This window comes from Ptychodera flava, chromosome 4, assembly GCF_041260155.1.
Source record: "Ptychodera flava strain L36383 chromosome 4, AS_Pfla_20210202, whole genome shotgun sequence".
Taxonomy (NCBI): Eukaryota; Metazoa; Hemichordata; class Enteropneusta; family Ptychoderidae; genus Ptychodera; species Ptychodera flava.
The window spans coordinates 13,794,245-13,814,521 of NC_091931.1; the positions used below are offsets into that span (position 1 = coordinate 13,794,245).

General features: G+C 37.8%; 1 protein-coding gene across 1 annotated transcript; it reads left to right on the forward strand.

Moving 5' to 3' along the window:
* The first annotated feature begins 3,570 nt into the window (after window positions 1-3,570).
* On the forward strand, window positions 3,571-13,267 carry LOC139130429 (uncharacterized). Its single transcript, XM_070696219.1, has 6 exons — window positions 3,571-3,682; window positions 7,271-7,310; window positions 7,755-7,847; window positions 8,712-8,783; window positions 10,383-10,590; window positions 11,454-13,267. Exons 1-5 carry the CDS (start codon window positions 3,659-3,661, stop codon window positions 10,547-10,549), a joined length of 396 nt encoding a protein of 131 aa, XP_070552320.1. The 5' UTR covers window positions 3,571-3,658; the 3' UTR covers window positions 10,550-10,590; window positions 11,454-13,267.
* Window positions 13,268-20,277: the final 7,010 nt, after the last annotated feature.

Sequence of the window (20,277 nt, forward strand, 5' to 3'; positions counted from 1 at the left end):
ATAGGGGCAGACATGCTAGCGCTTTAATAATTGTAAAATAAATCAATCTTGCAAACTCGGCTCATTCTGTCTTGAAGCTCTCTAGATCTACATGTATTCGCTCAACTTTAAGCTTGTCATAATAAGCTGGTGCCTAAATCTCATTCAGCTTCACCTTGCATGACATTGAAAATATCTTTATCTTAGGCTAAGAAAAATAAATAGCTTGTTTCTCGTCCTCGCGAGCGTCAATTCAGACCCGCCTCGTCAACCTTTTTTCTGCTCATGAGGAAATAAAATGCAAAAAATACGCTAAAATACGCGACGATAGTGAATAACACAGGGCTGTATAAAACAGAACCGTAAACAAAATAACTGACAACTTACATTCCATTCAGAACTGTACACATATGTCGCTATTATATTAAGCTCAAAACTGTGCATTTGTGCATTTCTGCACAAAAGGTTAAACCGCAGAACTGTCGCTATACAAAAATGCTAAAGCAATACTGCTGTGCATTTTATCTCTGCATGCATTCCTATGCTGTTTTAATGTTTTTGTGCGTCGTTGACTGAAGAATTAAAAAATATTGAGAATAAAAAAATCGCGTCACCTCATCATTTTTGCAATATATCTTGAATGAGAAACAAACTTTTTATTTTCCTTGGCCTTATTGGCCATCCTAGAAAAAAAAAATCACACAGAATCAAACGATGTGGCTGAATAGAGTAGAAAAGAGGAAGTCACTACCACACCTGAAGTTCGTCACATCGAGCACGTCGGAAAACGAAAGTCGTTTAAACCTTAACACAGTATATTTACAAGGACAGTATTTCTGTACAACATTCTCATTTAATTAAGCAAAATCATTTACGTTCGACATTTGACATAGACGTGCTAGAAGAAATAAGAACGATAACGTTAAACAAACACGCCCTTGACCGCACCTTCTATTAGGCCTATTTCGGTAAATGTTGTAGTTTAGCTCGATACTCCACGACGTCATATGTACAAGCACTGGATTATGGCACTAAATAGAGGAAGATACCTCTCCGTCGTACATGAATAGATAAACATCGTCAAATATCAATAGTACAAATTTCATTGAAACTTACACTGTAACCAATTCTGCGAACAGAAAACAGGCAAAGGCCAAACTAATATCACCTCACATAAATTACCTTCGACGCTCAGAACAATAAAAATGGAATTTGTCGTCAGTAATCTTTAAGGTCGAAATAGGACAAAAGTGAAATGATAATAGATTTGGAAAGTTGACGGCTTAGTACCGTGTCGTCAAGAAAGACAATGTCACGGCAACATCCTAGTTTTTGATGTCGCTTTCGATTCAGACTATTTTCACTATAACTGAAGTCTGAATTTCTCCGCTATCGTCAATGCACAGGGTCAAAGTTCGGGACTGACAATGGCGAGCAAACAAAGTCGCCCAACTTTTATGATGCGCATGAATAATACCAAACTGTTTAAAATCAGACTGAACAAGGAATTTACACCACAGTAAGTACCTCGTGGGCAAGAAGGAACATGTCATGACCACATCATAATTGTTAATGTCGCTTTCGATTTAGACTTTGCTACTCTTACTGAAGCCTATTGTCCTTGCTGTTATGTGAGCATACAGAGTCTTAAAGTGGGAACAAGTAAAAGACAAATAAACGAAAGGGGTGACCTTGAACCCGACGCTTTTTGTCTGTCGCTCTGTGCTTTATTGTGTCGCGTTTGAGTAGACAGGTACAAAAAAAACAATGCAACTAAAATCACCTGACCATTTCAGCTCACTCGGATATGTTGATAACATATGCTGACATGAATGTAGTCAGTGGTCAACTGAATCGTGAAACTATGGAGGAACAGTGATGATGGACGTGGAAGATCAAAAGTGAGTGGCTTATCATTTTTCATTTTATTTTGATATAAATAATAAATTACCGCCCATTTGCCTTGGTGTTGTGAACGATGACTCATGCCTGTTGTTTGTAATCACAGTTGTGTGGATTATCACGTTTTTATCCACTTTGCTGAAGCCGACGAGCTTTCTCCCATATTGAATGAATGCGACATGGTCATTCATAAATACATGTGAATTTCAGATCATTTTTCAACTTTTAAACCTATTCATGTAATAAAGCAATGATGCAGAGCTTTTGATATTTTAACTTACACAGTTAAAATGACAGACTGGTCAATTTAGTATGTCGAATCTCTTCGATTTAAATGTAAAGTTTACTGCTAAGGTTCAATATTCGTCTCTCTGCCTGTCTTATATAGTGTCGTCTTAAAGCTTTGTATCACCTCTTTTTATTGTCTTTTTCACGGAAACACCGCTTTTCAGTGTCGGTCAAAATTACGTTACCTGAAAAAACACCATCTCATATTCTGGTTGAAAGTAAAATTAAAGAAGATGATATATATATTTAGTACAAGCGGTTCGTGTGTTTGAACATTTTTGAGAAATATCAGCAAATGCGCAAAGTAACCGGAAAACACGGGGCGAAATATGGTAGTAAATTTTTAAGAGTTATATTAAAAGCTTGTCAATACCAGTGAATTTCGTTAGGTCATCCCCCAGATTATCACTGATAATATTCCGATTACATGCAGTGTTGTTGCCCTATATCTACAACTTCCCTGTATTGCAAAAACTATAAAATAATAGCAAATATGTACCCGGTACCAAATCTCGGTCCCTAAAAGATTGAAGCAAACTCTTCGCACTCCGTAACATGTCGTGCAAAGTTTTCTTTGGCCCATCATTTTGGTCCGGGAGGAGATAAATTATTGCGTAATTCATATAAATTGTGACTGAATCGGTTAGTTAAAATCCACCTCTCTTCAGTTTCACTTGGGCATCGCAAGTGTCTTTTAGCTTTTCAAGTGCTGCTTTAAAATACTACCGGAAGAAACTTATCAGAACAATGTGCAAGGAATATTGCGCAATACAACACGTGTAAGAAAGAGAATGCCAGTATCATATTTAAAATTACTGTCGTCCCTTTCGTTTTTTTACAAAGCAGTACAATTAGGAAGTCCGGAATTTAAGTATGAATCCTTCCCAGTATTTTGAATCCAGTTCATGTCAACCATTCTTCCTCGTGCCACTACAATGCAACTATTGTCACAGATTAATTTATACAATACATATCGTTAATGCCCTATCACCATATATTTAAGGGCTGAAATATAACAGTGCTCAGAATTTTACATTCTGTCGTTAGGGACCATAGCACAGTGTTATCGCGCACACGTCTTCCTTCACTGTCGACGCGAATCTTTCTTGTGTGGCTTTTTGTTCTTCAGCTTTCGATTGTGGACTTTGTAACACAAAGACAAAAACCGTGATGTTCACGAAAGCAACCGCTGCGATGCGCAAGAACAATATTTAGATTATTTTTTTAATCAAATTAAACTAGCAATTTATACACAGCTGCGTCCTGCAAAGTACCTTTAATAAAGACTTCTCTTCCCCTAAAGACAACCATGATAATGAAAGAATATCTTATCAAATGTTGTAGGGAGCAAAGTCTACGAAAATAGAACAATAAATTAAAATCACCTGAGTACTTCAGTTCACTTTGGTATGTTGTACAGTGTTTATATGAATGTAGTCATCGTCGTCACTGATCCACTGCAGGCTGAAACAACAGAGGAGCAGTGATCATGGCGGACAAGGAAAATGAAAAAGTGAGTGGCTGATCCATTTTTATTTCCACATAATATTTTATGTAAATGATACAGTGCTGTCAATTTGACTCGGTGTTGTTAGTGCGTGAGGTGTTATCGAGTAAGATGAATAGTATTTGATAAAAATAGCTCTGAGTTCCTGCCGTTTAAGTAAATTTTAACATCTACTGTTGAGATAAATATGAGATAATTTCATGACTTCTTTTCAAATCGTCTGTTGTTGTTGTTTTTGCCCATGGTAGACTACTTATAGCTGTTTTGAAAGAAACAGCTAAAATGAACACAATTATAACATTGTCATTGAGAGTGGATTTTGATGCTTTTTATCCACTTTACTGAAGTGAAAGGGGACTTCTCGCATATTGAATGAATGCGACATGAACATTCATAAGTATTTAAAATTAAGGCCTTTTTCCAACTTAATTCAGAGTTTCTGAAATTTTATTTTACCCGGTTTCAAAAGGAATAGGTCATGTTCGTATGTCGTATGTCGAAGCTCTTCAACTAAAATGTAAACTTAAATGCTAGGGTAGATTCTATGTTCGCCAATCTCTGTCTGTCGAATAGTCCCATCTATAGCCTCGCCTTGGTATCGAGTCACTTTTCAATGCAAGTGACCAAATCTTTTTGACGGCAATACTGCTGACGAATTTCGGTTGGTATTTCATAATCTAAGTAAAACAAACCAATATTCTTATCGGAAGTTCAATCAAAGTGAAGGCCTAAAGTAGATACGGGCGCTTTTGTTTTGAGCACATTTTAATTAATCGCACGGCGCAGAGCAAATAGCTGAACTCTTTCAATACGATGAATGAATAAAGTTAGTGTGGAGACCATACTTGACTGGTATACTCAAGCTGGCTCCAGACTAGTGTTATGTACAAGGTGTTTTAGAGTATTGACAAGCTGGCTGCGGACAAGTGTTATGTACAAGGTGTTTTAGAGTATTGACAAGCTGGCTGCGGACAAGTGTTATGTACAAGGTGTTTTAGAGTATTGACAAGCTGGCTGCGGACAAGTGTTATGTACAAGGTGTTTTAGAGTATTGACATTGCTAAAATTACGTGAGTTGCGTTTTGTAAAACTGGCAGCTTTAAAGCTTTTAAAGTAACAGAATTGATATGTAAAGAGTAGTTCATTTTTGGGTCAGAAGAACACCCAGGTCTTTAAACTGGTGTTACTTTACCTTGAGGTATACCGTACTTAACTTTACTCCAGGAGAGGAAATGACCATTAAGGGTTGCACGCTGTATTCTATGACTGAAGATATGAGTGGAACCAATTCAAAATGTTACGATGGATTTAAAAGTGTGAGAGTCTATGCAGTAGAAATCTATTATTGACTGAGTCAAAGGCTTTGCTGAAATCAAGATATGTAGAATCAACTTGGTAACGATCATCGATAGCTCTAGATAAATAGTCTGTGTGTTAAACAAGATTGGTAACAGTGAAGCGGCCCCTAACAAATCCGTGTTGATTGTCGGCAAGTGCTCTATATGCGTGATTATAAATGTGGGGAGAGACAGATTTACAAAAACTTGACTAAAAATTGGAAGGCCTCATTACAGAGGCCAGATTTATGAACTGGAACGTTATCATCTCTTTTGAACAAAGAGGCAAAGACGCCATTCCTGTGTAATCTATGATTTACATGGTCATAAAATGGCATAATCGCATACCTTTCTTAAATGTCAATTCCCCCCGCCCAGGATTTATTATATTATTGTTCGTGAAAGACAGATGTTAATGCCCGCTGCCCTGCACGAAACGAAAGAGCGCGAGCTAATTATGGCAGTAATATCATTTTAAAGAACGCTACTTGCGAGTGGCGTGTTTTCTCGATCTGTATGGTTTACTCAAATCGCAATATCGAGGCACAACTACTCGGCTAGAGCTCCCGTTAGTATATTCTTCTCACCCACATAAGGAAGCATTTGGTTAGTACAGGGGGTGGGTGGAACTTTAGCGACAAACGAAATGTAAAAAGCGACCCCTCCAAGTCAAATTCTAAAATTTGACCCCCAAAATTCATCAATTGTAAAATGTGACCCCCACCAAAAAAAAATCATCAGATTTGATTCATTTACCCATCGCACCCTATGGTACTGGGCTGAAAAATTAGGCCCTTCAAAAGTTTTTGAAAGAAAAAGAGTTATCCACCCCAATTTTCATGCACAAAACACAGCGACCCTTCCCCAGATGTCACTGTCCGTATCAATAATATCTTAATTGACTTATAATTTCCCATTTGACCTTCGAACTTTCAAAGAATCCGTTTGAAGTTTACAAATATTCACTGGGTGAAATTCCAATAGCACATTGGTTTTTCAGATCTGCTCTTTCAAACATAATATTCTCATCACGTTCATTTATATCAATTGTCAAACCTTTTTAAAGCACAGATTTTAATAGCTAGTTTTGTATTGTAAAACAAATATTCTAAGTTTCCTTACAGACCACAATGTATAGAGAATCAACTTTTTTGGTAAAATTCAAAAATCAATATTTTGCACACACATCCACTTGTATCCACCCTAGTGTAATCAAATACATTAATATCAATACTCGAGGGTACACAAATACACAGATTTAGCTAGTTTTGTATTGGAAAAAATATTCATAGTTTCCTCATAGACAAGATAGTGAATCAACAGTTCGGATAAATTCCAAAATCAAATTTCGTCACACATGCACCGGTAACTACCCTAGTCTGATCAAGTACATTAATATCAATAACCAAGAGTCTATAAATACACAGATTCAGCTAGTTTGTATTTAAAAGAAATTATTCATAGTTTACTCATAGACTCCTCATAGATTATGTATGGAGGATCGAGCAACATTTCGGTGAAATTCAAAGTCAATGTTTCCGTAACTCCATACAAACCTTTGCAAATGTTGGCCCCTTCCAATCATTGATTATAAAATTTGACACACCCTCCTGATTTCCACCGACCCCCTCCCTGTAAAAAAACGAATGCTCCCTTATAGTCAAATGTTCATAAATACAGTCGCTGTAGTCGCATGAACGTCATTAGACTGCCTTAGATCAAACCACACTAGACATCTAGAATTTCACTGCATACATGATGTATCTTGTTTATTATCAAGAGGATCAAAAAATTATGTTGAGCTTTATTTACAACAACTTTCACTTTTTAAAAGACAACTTTAGTGAAAATCTCTTAAATCACCAGTATACAAGTGAAAGGATTTGTTTCATAGATTTACTAACAATTTTTGCATTTTCGTTGCAGGTGTTACTTTTTAATTCCATTTTCATTTTATGTAAAGAACATGTCCTAAAACAGACATTCACTTTTTAAATTTTCGGGGAATATTATACTTGACGCGGAATACGGAACTTTTCTCATAAAAATGGCATTTTCATTTCCCAATCAACAGACCTTGAGTTAATTAGTCTTTACAACACCATCGATGTTTTAGCTCGATTCCAGTCAACCAACATGCTGACCCGTGGTAATTAAATAACGCTTAATGCAAATAATACACTAGCCAGATACACAGAGAACCAATGTTGTAAGAACTGCTATGTTGACATGATTGACGTATTGTTTCATTTGACAGGCACAACCTACAGCGCCTCAAGGGGACGAACCTGATGCAGGTATGATTCTTTAATTCATGTCAAGGAATTCTCGCTTCGTTTACTATTCATGCACTTGTGACTTCATTTATAAAAAAATTCAGCTTTTATCAACTAGCAGAATATGAATAATAAAGTAATAAGTAATTCTGAATACAAAAGTTAAATATATTTATTAAACAATATGCATGTCGGCTTACTGAGAATCCGCTGTTGAAAGTGGTAAATATATATGCGCGGTTTCTTTTACTGATATTATGATCGACTTGATAGAAAAGAGTGAGATTTGAGGTGTCTGTCTGTCTGTCTCTATCAGTGTGTCTGTGTCTCCCCTCCCTCCTCTCTCTCTCTCTCTCTCTCTCTCTCTCTCTCTCTCTCTCTCTCTCTCTCTCTCTCTCTCTCTCTCTCTCTCTCTCTCTCTCTCTCTCTCTCTCTCTCTCTTTCACCGGGTTTTTTATCTTTAAGGTGGCATATTACAGCGCGTGAGATCAGTCAGACAAGAATCAACGGGAGCAAATGACTTAGTCACTTCACTTTGTGCGATAATATACATATCAGGTAAATAGTACACCGACTTTGAATGTTCCGTCAGACACCTATATAGTACATATCCTTGTTCTCTGTGGCAAGCCTTTTTTGTTACCCTGGTTTGCAAGATATTTTTAGGTTACTTAATATCTCCTGATAAACCAGCATGAGTTTCATGTGCTGTGTGAGACAAGTCACCAAACAAATGACTCGAATGCTGATATGACACAAAGAACAGGTGATAAGGGTCAATTTTTTTATCCGGCAACATACTGTAGAGCGCCGACTAGTCAGCGGCAACCAGTTTGTTTGTTTACCTTACAAGTGAATTGTTCTTCGGGTGTACCCCGCAACCGATGACGTTAAATGTGCATATCTCGACCTTTAATTTACCGTAAAATGTCAATAAACATATTTTACGGGAAACGTACGCGTTACCATGGCTAAGATGTTGGCATAGATACATAACCAAATAAATCGTTACTCTTCGAATATTCTGCAAAGCCATGATAATGTGAGTAGATTTCTTTCACACCCCTCTGCTGCTAGCGAAGATGTTTTATTGCATACTGCATGCCCTAAATGTAATGACTGGGCAGGGTACGGGACTGAGAGTTTGCGTGCACTAAAAAGAGGGGGGAGAAGAGCAAGAAAACTCTTTCTGCTACAGTAACGCGAACTCATAGCCTCGCCTCGCGCGGCACCCTCGTTGAGAGTGTGTGATAAAAAGACTTCACAGGCATTAATAATTGCATGCCATTGTGACATTACATTAGTTTTGCACACATATTTTCCTCCAATTTAATACAGCATAAAACTTATAGTTTCAATTAATATCTCCGCGTTACATTTTCAATAAAGCGTAATCATTAAAATAATTTTTTTCTGTTCCAGCCCTGGTCCTCGTGATTTTCTTTGTGGTCGCCGGAATATCACTGTCTGTGCCGATTACAATGATAGTCATTGGTGAGAAGCTATAATGAACACTAGTAATACCTAGTTATGAGGGATACAGTCCCCCGCGTATAACCCCGAGGACAATGGTTACTGAAAATACATCGCATCTTGCTCGAGGCCATGTAGGCCAACTTGAAGGGATGAGACGTGTTTCTGGTAACGCGCAGCCAAGATGAATAAACGGGCGTTGTAGCACGAATAACGATTTGGTTGTAGGTCTTTTAAAACACTTGCGTTAATATATATATATATATATATATATATATATATATATATATATATATATATATATATATATATATATATATATATATATATATATATATATACAAGTACTTTGTGTATAACGCAGAGCAGAGCAGTTAAACACAAAGTACTTGAAGACCAAAGTGACAATATCTATTACTTAAGTTTCATGCATCCTGCAATCTGCAATCCTGCGATGCATAAAACTTAAGTAGCAGATATGATTATTCTGTACTTGAAGTAATTTCTGCAAATTTATATATATATAGTTAGACAACTACAGACATTACTTTTTTGAATGTTTATGTCTCTGATATCTTACATATTTACACAATAGAGCTTAAATTCAGCACTGGTCATCAAGCTCCTTCTATACTGCGATGTTTTATAAATCTGTGGCCATAGCAACGGATCATCGATCATAAAAGTTAACGCGCAAGAAACATAATTGCTAAATTTTAGTGTCAACCCCCTCCACTCAGAACGAAACTCCTAAATGCGGAATTTTCTTCAAGAAAACTGTATTGTTTATTGTTTGTGAAAATACCAACCAGTCTTTCCAAGAACCCGTTGTGCAACATCTAAACATGTATATAGATAAACAAACTTTACGTTTACACTTTTTCAAAGATCCAAGTAGTCTACTTTCTTCTATCAGAGTTTAAATAACGTTCATTTGGCGGGGGGTGTCGTAATTTGGGTCCCATTTTTTTCTCAATGAACGCGTGGAATTGATACTGCGTAGGAGCCGTATTGCCACATTAAGATGAGCTCCCATGTTTAAAACTGCTCAGGAACAAGTGTCCCCGCCCATGTCTGTACGTCTTGTCATTTTTTCTTTTCTATCGATTTTCTGTCTTCCCTTCTGCTTTTATGTGTTCCACTTACTATATCGAATTCATTATGGTTTCACGTTCTGAATTTAGTATATTTTTGGTACGGCTTAATCCTTATGGCGCTTTGACTCACGCAAAACGAATTGGGGTCGTATCCCCTCCCCGCTAAACTAACAAATCACGTTTCTAGTGCGTCAAATTTGATAATCAACAGCTTCTAATGGATACAGTGAAAAAAAACTTGCTGAAAAAGCTGATACAGGCGCGCGATCACAGCTCTAAAATTTGACCGAAATTATAGACCCTGCGACAGAGGCCTTTAAACTAAACATATGATAGGCACTAAGTCATGACCTATCACACTGGCAGGCATGTCCTGAAATCCGCCAGTGTATTCTTTGCTATGTACACTATTATTTTCGATTTTAAGCAGTCTACGTTTGTCTGCAGAACATGAAAGCTTTCCAGACTATTACGATTACTCTATATAGTTTCTAAAGAATGTACAATTTCTTCCCCAACTCAGGAGCAATTTACAAAGACCAAGATGCGGCTGAACTTTACATACCAATTTTTCTGATCGTCAGTGGCACTTTCACGATTTTATCTATCTTCCTGTCAATATATGCCGGTAACAAGTACAGCCGTGAGATGAACAGTGGTGCACAACGACGAGGGCGCTGTTCTTCGTAGCTGTGCGAGGTGTATTTTCATGCTGGCCTGGTTTATCGCAGGTAATTATCTAGGGGAGGGGATATAATATTTCCTTCCTTGAGCTGCTCTAAAATGCACATGCATTCTTAGAACCGTCGGGAGGTCGTATCATTCTTGGTTCTTGACCTCCTCCTCGTTTGCACTCAGGTTCTGCGCGTCCAAGACCCCTAAAAAGAACACAATCAAACATTGAAAGAACAAACACAATCATAACAAATAGTAAAGCCGTATCATTTAACTATAAAGAGTCAGACCCGGTTAAAATACGAAAATTTGATTTCATTTGGTCGGAAATTGTCAACAAGCTTCTCAGCGGTTTCATCATGGAATCTTACATTTTCAACCATTATTGTTGGACGAATACTGATGACATCAATTCAGTGCAGTTCTTTAAGTGGATGTCAATAAATTTGACGAAATTAGTCTCAAATATTAAGCTACGTATGTATTTTATTCTATAAGACTGGGATCTGAATGATTTGTAAAATTTGTATGACAGTTTTTACAATTTATCTTCCAGTCATTTCAAGTACTTGTTACAAACAATTTGTAAAAGTGTGTTTGGTCACAAATGTATCATCACTAAAGAGTGATCTGTGACGGAGAAATGGCCAGAGAACCCTTGCGAGAATGCAGTAACATATTCAACGTAAAACATATTAAGTAGTTAAATTGTCCATATGTGTCATGTTTTCCAGCCACCCAATCTCCACAAACGTCTTTCATCAAAAGTAAAAGTTTATTTTCTCGATCAAGGCATGAATGTCAATTGTCTTATGAAGAATTTATATTTCTTCCCCGACGCTCCCCTGTGGATTGCTAATGAAGTCACAATCATACAGACTCCGACGGTTGTTGATGGGTCTTGGTGTGTTTTTTACAGGTAACGTGTGGATCTACAGAACACATGAGCCCAATTACAACGATGTGGAAGCGGATGACTACTGCCACAAGACTCTATATCTGTTCTCGTTCTGGCTGCTGAACGTGACCTATACTGATGGGGCTGAGCTGCTGTCTTGGCTGTTGTGGCTGCTTCGCTATCCGTTCTGATAGATAAGAATCAAAGAGGCCTGGAAGACACATTTTTAAAGTTTCGTCTAGCGGTGCTGTACTTGTCAACTATAACGGCACGATCATATATTTTTATTTGTCCTCAGCGTAAACATTTCAATCATTTTCAGTTGCATACAGAGAATATACATAAGTCAAATTGATATTTTCGGGTTTTAATGGGTTTATCAAAGCCGGTCATTATAATTCGACTGAGCGTTGCATCACGAATATTATTGAAACATTTCTTTGTAATTGCAATTAATGTAGATCGATGAGAATCTTTGAAACAGTTGCTGAACGTCATCTGCACTCGATGTTCCGCGTTAACATAGTCAGCTACATTACAATGTTTGTTCGTTTTTAGTTCATTGGTTTGGTACTTTGATGTACACTCGTATCATATATCTGTACTTGGTAAATACTAAGAGACACGAACAGGCATAATCACTGATTCCATAACACATGTAAGATATATATTCTGTCATAATCTTTCTTTTTCAGTACAACTCATGCAAAATTTTTCGTAACATAGAGTATCTTTCAAATTATATTAAACAGTTAGACCCGCCTTAGCTTACAATGTTCATTACTTCATCGAGGAATTCAGGATTATATTCCAGTGGTTAAACGGGAAGTTACAGGACCATGGGCGCACAATAGGGGGATTACTGATGACGCAGCCATTTGCATACCCTGGGCGCCGGGAGTTTTGAATTCTCAGAGCATCGCTTCGGGACATATGCAAAGCGGGGTCAAATGGTCAACAGGGAACACATTTGAAACATATGTGCTCTCCGATAAAAAACGGAACATTTTTTCTGTTTATTTTCGACTCAAGAGTAGTCGCTATATACTGACAGACATCATATGCAAGATTCAATGACAGTGAACGCCTGAAACATGGCAAAATTATAGGATTCTGGGACCAAACATTACACGTCCGATCACTACAGCGTGGCTTTTTTTTTACATTTGCATGGACTTACGATAATCTTGCTTTTATAGGGGAAGTTACTGTAGAGAGAGCGAGAGAGAGAGAGAGAGAGAGAGAGAGAGAGAGAGAGAGAGAGAGAGAGAGAGAGAGAGAGAGAGAGAGAGAGAGAGATGTAATTAGAGCAATACAGACAGACAGACAGACAGACAGACAGATAGTGAGACACATTTATAGATGGAGTCAATGGTACTTGGCTCAAGAGAGGCAAGAGGATCATACCAAATCACGGGAAACATTTTGGCCATACTTGGTCTTAAAATTAGAGTACGTAAAATTGAGATTATTGTACACATACGCAACTGTATTACATGTACATTGTAATTGCTAGATACAAGGTAGGGTTGTACATTCATGTAACACAGCGTATTTTACTCCGAATCACTTTTTTGCAAAGAGTCATTTAATTTTCATTTTTTGTAAAAGATTAACATTTGTTTGGTTCACCTTCCCTTCTAGCGTGACAATCAGCTGTATATTAGGTGAGAAAGAACTTTTAAATTATGTAAACGTATCCCTTGATTTCCTAGCTTCTTTTTTGTCCCGATTTCAACATTCAAAAATAATTACCTACCCTCTTTGTCAAATTTTGTTAAATTTCGATATTGTATTTTTAATTACATTATAACAATAAAAATATTTAGTTTGGCGATTAAGTTGTGAAATTACCATCGTAGGTCACCCTCTCTGAGACATCTAGTAACTTCAATCAGGATATTGGTACTGCTTGAGTCCACAAATCTAAACAGCGCATATCTACACATAAGCGAAGTTTCTTGGATTCAATGGTAATTGGCATTACAGCGGCTGGAGGGGGATCTACACCAACTTTTCCACTAATTTAAATGCGCCAGATTCTAATCTTGGTAAAGTACCGAGAGATGCTTACATCATTTGTAAGCCAGTTCATGATCATATGTCCATTATCGAGGGAGAATGTCATATTTCGCCATAAATATATACAGGTGTTGTGAATTTCCCAAGCTCTAAAATGTTCGGGGTGTCTGAAGCTAAAGTGTCGATGGGATCATTTTTATAAGTTTCCATTAGCCACTTCCTGGACATCCGGGGTATGGTATGGATATTTATTATAGTGACATTTGCACTCGCAGCTCTCGGCTGCAACTGCGACAAAATACAAAATGCAAAACTGTAAAAATACAATACGTGCAACCAGCCCACACGGGCTTACAGGTCACTTCAGAGCAGTAAAGTACAATAAATTAGCACTGGTGATACAAAAAAGTTTTCCTGACAGTATAAGCTGCTTCAACAAAGCGAGCTAATGGTCTACAACAATTTGTAAATAAGATTTTTAACTTTTTAGGGTCTAATAAGTCACTAAAGTTTGCTAATTTTTCTGTAATTTTGTCATATAATATTCGGGGTTTTGGCAGGCCCAGGTCTGGGGACGCCCTTAAACCCATGCGAAAGCATATCATGGCGTCTACTTTCAAACTTTCCGACTGCTTAGTTTTTTGTATCGGGTTAAGTAAGAGGGGGCAGGAATTCTGGTCAGCTGACCAAATTGTCGGAGTTCCGAAAATTTGGTCAGCTAGCCCCAATTCCTGGCCCCTACAGTGCTTCATCCGTCACAAAATCAAGAAAATGAAGACCAACATACACACATTTTAGGGTTAGGGCTAGTTAGTTCATGTCATCACGGCAGTAATTCTGTGTCACTCCGGGTATAATATAACCTATCTCACATTTTATTCATCAAATTTGTTATCATGTACAAACTGACTCCGACAGCGATGGCCATATTGACCTCTTTTCAATACAGCCGTTGCCAAATTTATACGGGACACTGTTACGTAACAGAGGGTATAGTCCAAAGCAAATAGCAATCAATATAAATATACAATTCAAACTTATTTGAACAACCCAAATTTTGGAGGTGAAAGTAACAGCAAGTGAGCTGCGTGCACACTATCACTCCGATTAATAATAAGTCCATACCTACAGACTAGTTCCCCGCATCCGCTCCTTATCAGGAAACCGGTATCCCATTTCGTCTGCCCAAGCCAGTTATAAGGTACCATCCATTGCTATCCTAGAAAAGCTCCCCATTCCGTTCTCTCTCTCTCTCTCTCTCTCTCTCTCTCTCTCTCTCTCTCTCTCTCTCTCTCTCTCTCTCTCTCTCTCTCTCTCTCGCGCCGCCAGAAAAGTTCCCCATTACGCTCTCTCTCTCTCTCTCTCTCTCTCTCTCTCTCTCTCTCTCTCTCTCTCTCTCTCTCTCTCTCTCTCTCTCTCTCTCTCTCTCTCGTACAGAAAAATACGGAGAAATTTGCAAGAAATGGACACTTTCTCGCTTTATTGTGAGAAGTAAGCGAGAATACAATTTTCTCGCAATCAACAAGCTGCGAGAACAATGTTTTCTCGCTCTGCATCTGCGAGCAATTGAAGGCTCCCAATCGGCCAGTGAGAAATTACTTTTTCTACTATGAAAGACATGGTTAATTTTTGTGAAATACTTACACAGAAAAAATCAATTTCCCCCTGATACAGAGCGAGATATCTAATTCCTCGCAGATTTATTGCGAGAATTCAGTTTCCAGCAGATGCAGAGCGAGAAAACACAGTTCTCGCCAGCTGATCGCGAGAAAATTAAAGTCTCGTCAATTGATTGCGAGAAAGTATTTTTTCTCGCTTACTTCTTGCAAAAAAGCGAGAAATTGCCCATTTCTCGTAAATTTCTCGCAAATTTCTGTACTAGTGTATCTCTCTCTCTCTCTCTCTCTCTCTCTCTCTCTCTCTCTCTCTCTCTCTCTCTCTCTCTCTCTCTCTCTCTCTCTTCCTTTCTCTCTCTCTCTCTCTCTCTCTCTCTCTCTCTCCTCTCTCTCTCTCATCTCTCTCTCTCTCTCTCTCTCTCTCTCTCTCTCTCTCTCTCTCTCTCTCTCTCTCTCTCTCTCTCTGCCATATGCCTTTGCCCTCCATATCGGCAAAAGATAGCAATAATGTCCCTTAAAGTCCCAGTATGTCAAACTTTGGGCTCTTTTTCAGCATTTCATTCCTTGAAGCTTGTTCTATTTACTGCAGCATCATGAATGACAAGAAATTGGCTTCTAAGCACAGCTGTTATGTGTACAATCAGCATTATTATTGTTGTATATAAATTCTAGTCCTCACTTGGAGGGCATAAACAGGCTACGTTGAGATTCTTAATGCTGGGCATGTCTTCCTACTATAGGGAGTGGGATGGGAATGTTGAGGTTATACTCAGAACAAAAGTACTGAACACAGTGGGAGTTACTGGGCCTTTAATTCAATAGTATTACCGATAAGCCTAGGGGGATGTATATTAAGTATGTAAAGCCTCGTTTCCAAGTATTGAATTTTGAACTTTAAATTTAAATTTTGCATTTGAACTTTGAAATTTACACTACAAAATTCAAAATGCAAAATTCAAAATTCTTTTGCGTTTTCATATCTGCCTTTCGATAAAAGGGTTGTAATAGACATTTCACAGATTGAATAATCGTATTCTCAAGAACATCGCTTCGATATATATATATATATATATATATATAGAGAGAGAGAGAGAGAGAGAGAGAGAGAGAGAGAGAGAGAGAGATAGATAGAGAGAGATAGATAGATAGATTATAGAATATATATATATATATATATATATATATATATATATATATATATATATATATGTTTATAACCGCGCACTTGGGTAGAATTAGTCATTATTTGATATTCTGTTGGAGAGTTTATTACAACTCTGTTGAGCACTTCAAATCTATCACATTTTAAAATTTAATTTAGGCTAATTTAAGCCGGGTAGAATGCACCTCGGGGACAGACATTTGGACTCTCAAATTTATACAATAGTTTTCTGATCTACCACATGTGGGGGTTCATTTTAAAGCTCTTGGTGAAAGAAAACTTTTCACCGGCTTAGTTTTTCGAAATTCTAAAATTTTCATTTTTCTCCATAGAGTTAACACAGGGATGGCGGCCATTTTGAATTTCTAATATCGGTAAATCTTGGGTAATTTGTTTCTCTAGTAGGCCTATCAATTTTGCACTGTGACCCCCTATTTTTAATCTTGATTTTGAAAGAGAATAGTTGAACGATTCCTTGAGGAAAGTTAGAGCAAAAGTTTAAGTCTTTCACTTTCGAGGTGCATACTACCTTAATTCAGTACTTCATCCAACGGACGAACCAACGCCCAATTATAAGATGAGGTACCCAATAGACACTGCCGAAAATGAAGTGCCTTGCTATAGGGTAGAACAGCGTGCTTGGGTCTCGAACTCGTTATCCTCCGATAGTGAGTCCGGTACCCTAAACAATGTCTACCATAAGGGAATCAGTACGTTGAGTTTGCTCTTGGTTTGAATTCTCTTCTTCTAGAGAGTACTGTGACGTAAATAGTCCAAAATTACAAATAACTATACCGTTTGACTCGCGGATGACTGTGTTACACTTGCATACAACTATTTCATTATTGTCGTCTGTTTAGGGATTTAGGTCAGTAGTTTGATAAGGACACAGTAGCACATAAATGGGCCATAAATTTCCGCCATATACTGACACCGTATGGCATTCAAGCATCAAAGTAAGTGTTTCCGAAGTTTTCGTTTGAACACTAAGGACAAAACCTCAAATTGCACAGTGTCAAGCTGAATGCGAAGTGTTTTCAGATGGATTTGTACTGAACGACTTTGGAATTTTCATTGAATTCGTTATGCCGGACTGTTCATAATTTTTGAACAATGTTCTATCATTAAGAAATCAGTTTGTTGTGTTTCTCTTTCTTTCGATTCTGTCTCAGTTGAAGTATTGTGACGTAGAAAGTCATCGGAACTACGCCAGCGCGACGTTGTTCATTACAAACAATGTATTTCATGGACGATACCTATAGATGCAACGCATCGACATAGCTGCGAGTTTTAAATTTTATGATTTTAATTATTTTACAATGTTTACATGGGTGATATGGTCTCATACCTTTCAGAGCTGTTTCAACACCCCCGCTTTAAATAGCAATAATAATTATCGCTTGACCTGCTGATGCCGTTTTAGGTGAGCATACAACTGAGCAATGTATTTTGTCATTTTTCTCTATGAATCAGGAGCCAAAAGAGTGCAATTGCTCTTTCACATATTAACACTAGCTGTCCCTCGTTGGCTCCGATGCGTGGCCCTCTGATGCCCTCAATTGAGCTTAAACGCGGTTTCCTCAGTAAGTTTGGCTGGAGCTTGCCTTACCAGACCGTTGAGGGCAACCATTGTGCAATAAGAATCTTATCGCATACCAAGGAAGGGTGTTATTGGGAATTAGATGTTATTGTTGGCAATCATGTTCGCACGTCAATTCAAGTGAATGGCTGTACACATAGCTGAATGTTTGCTCCTGTCTGCTGTGTTTCTATCCAGAAACCATTGAATACCAAATTTCGTTGTAAATCACGTGTTGCACAGTGATCTAGTTATTTTCATTCTTGGTTGGCGGTCGGCAAAAAGAACAAGGGAAGGCGAGGCTATTGTTATGTTTAGCAGGCAGTCAGGTCACGGAATCTTTTGAAGGTCGATTTTAGTATTTTATTACGTGAAGGAGTGTACTTTCTATGATAACGCACTTGAAAACTTTCCAAACAGCGCGAGGACAATCGACTTTTATATTGTCAAATAACGTCACTTATCAGAGGAAGTGGGTTTTATTGACACATGTCACCTGAACGTACGAAAACAGTGAACAGTTGTGTTGCAAAAATGTCAAAGTAGACCAGAATACTTTTGGATCGTGATTTGTCTATGGTGCGACCATTGGTTATAAGTACGAGTAGAGTTGCGTCACTGAAAAGTCTCGTGTGAACACATTCATTTTTTGCATTAAGCAATGAATTGTGGGTTGGAATGGAACGGGTTGGTAGCTTTGGAATGCAATAAAGCACCGCAACTAGTACCGGATTTACGGGCTTTGGTCATGACTCCGTGCAGGTACAGGAGTCTTTCTCAAATTCGAATGAATGTGACCTGAAAATTTGACAAAAGCATGTGCACGCTAGGAACTGTTTAATGATGCATAATATTCATGCTTATTTGTCCGGTTTTGTTAATGAAAAAATAGGGTGAGACATGCAAGCGCTTTAGTAATTGTAAAATAAATCGATTTTGCAAACTGGGCCCATCCCACAAGCTATCTAGATCTACATGCATTCCCTTATGCGTAAGCTTGTCATAAATAAGCTTATCATATGATGCACATATTTCCATTCAGCTTCATCTTGCAGGACATTGAAAATAATTTTATCTTAGGCCAAGAAAAATAAATAGTTTGTTTTTCATCCTCGCGCGTGTCAATTCAGACCCGCCGCTTCAACCTTTTTTCTGCTCATGAGGAAATAAAATGCAAAAAAATCCGCAAAAACACGCAATGATAGTGTATAACACAGTGCTGGATAAAACAGAAGTGTAAACAAAATAACTGACAACTTACATTCCATTCAGAACTATACACATATGTCGCTGTTATATTAAGTTGTCAAAACTGTGCATTGCTGCACTAAAAATCAAACCGCAGAACTGTTGCTATACAAAAATGCTAAAGCAACATTGCTTCTACATTCTATCTCAGCATGCATTCCCATGTTGTTTTTAATGTTTTTGCGCGTTCTTGTTGATTGCAGAATAAAAAAAACTGACAAGATAAAACCCGCGTCACCGCATCATTTTTGCAATGTATCAGCATTTTCCCCTTGAAATGACAGTCTAGAAAAAACACACCACACAGAATGAAACGACTATGGTTGAATGCAGTAAGTAGAAAAGAGGAAGTCACTGCCACACCTGAAGTTCGTCACATCGAGCACGTGGGAAAACGAAAGTCGTTTAAACCTTGAAACAGTATATTTACAAGGACAGTATTTCTGTACAACATTCTCACACACAGGCAAGTTAGCGTTGTTTTATTATGCAAAGTCGTTTACGTTCTTCATTTGACATAGACGTGCTAGAAGAAATAAGAAAGATGACAATAAAAAACACGCCCTTGACTGCATCTTCTATTATTTCGGTAAATGTTGTAGTTTAGTTCGATACTCCATGACGTCATCTGTACAGGCATTTTGTTGTGGCACTAAATAGAGAAAGATACCTCTCCCTAGTACATGAATAAATAAATATGTAGATAAGCATCGTCAAATTTCAATGGTACAAACTTACACTGTAAGCAATTCTGTGAACAGAAAACAGACAAAGGCCGAACTAATATCACCTCACATAAATTACCTTCGACGCTCAGCACAATCAAAAAATGGAATTGGTCTTCAGTAATCCTAAAGGTCGAATTAGGACAAAAGTGAAGTGATAATAGATTGGGAAAATCGACGGCTAAGTAATGTGCCGTCAAGAAAGACAATGTCACGGCGACATCCTAGTTTTTGATGTCGCTTTCGATTCAGACTGTTTTCACTGTAACTGAAGTCTGAATTTCTCCGCTATCGTCAATGCACTGGGTCAAAGTTCGGGACTAACAATGGCGAGCAAACAAAGTCGCTCAACTATTATGATGCGCATGAATAATACCAAACTGTTTAAAATCAGACTAAACTAGCAATTCACACCACAGTAAGTACCTCGTGGGCAAGAAGGAACATGTCATGACCACATCATAATTGTTAATGTCGCTTTCGATTTAGACTC

Bases quoted from the DNA above. Each gene is read 5' to 3' on its own strand.
- LOC139130429 (XM_070696219.1), top strand. From the start codon at position 3,659: ATGGCGGACAAGGAAAATGAAAAA. The intron at 3,683-7,270 runs GTGAGTGGCTGA...TTCATTTGACAG, and splicing joins CGGACAAGGAAAATGAAAAA to GCACAACCTACAGCGCCTCA. The intron at 8,784-10,382 runs GTGAGAAGCTAT...TCCCCAACTCAG, and splicing joins GATTACAATGATAGTCATTG to GAGCAATTTACAAAGACCAA.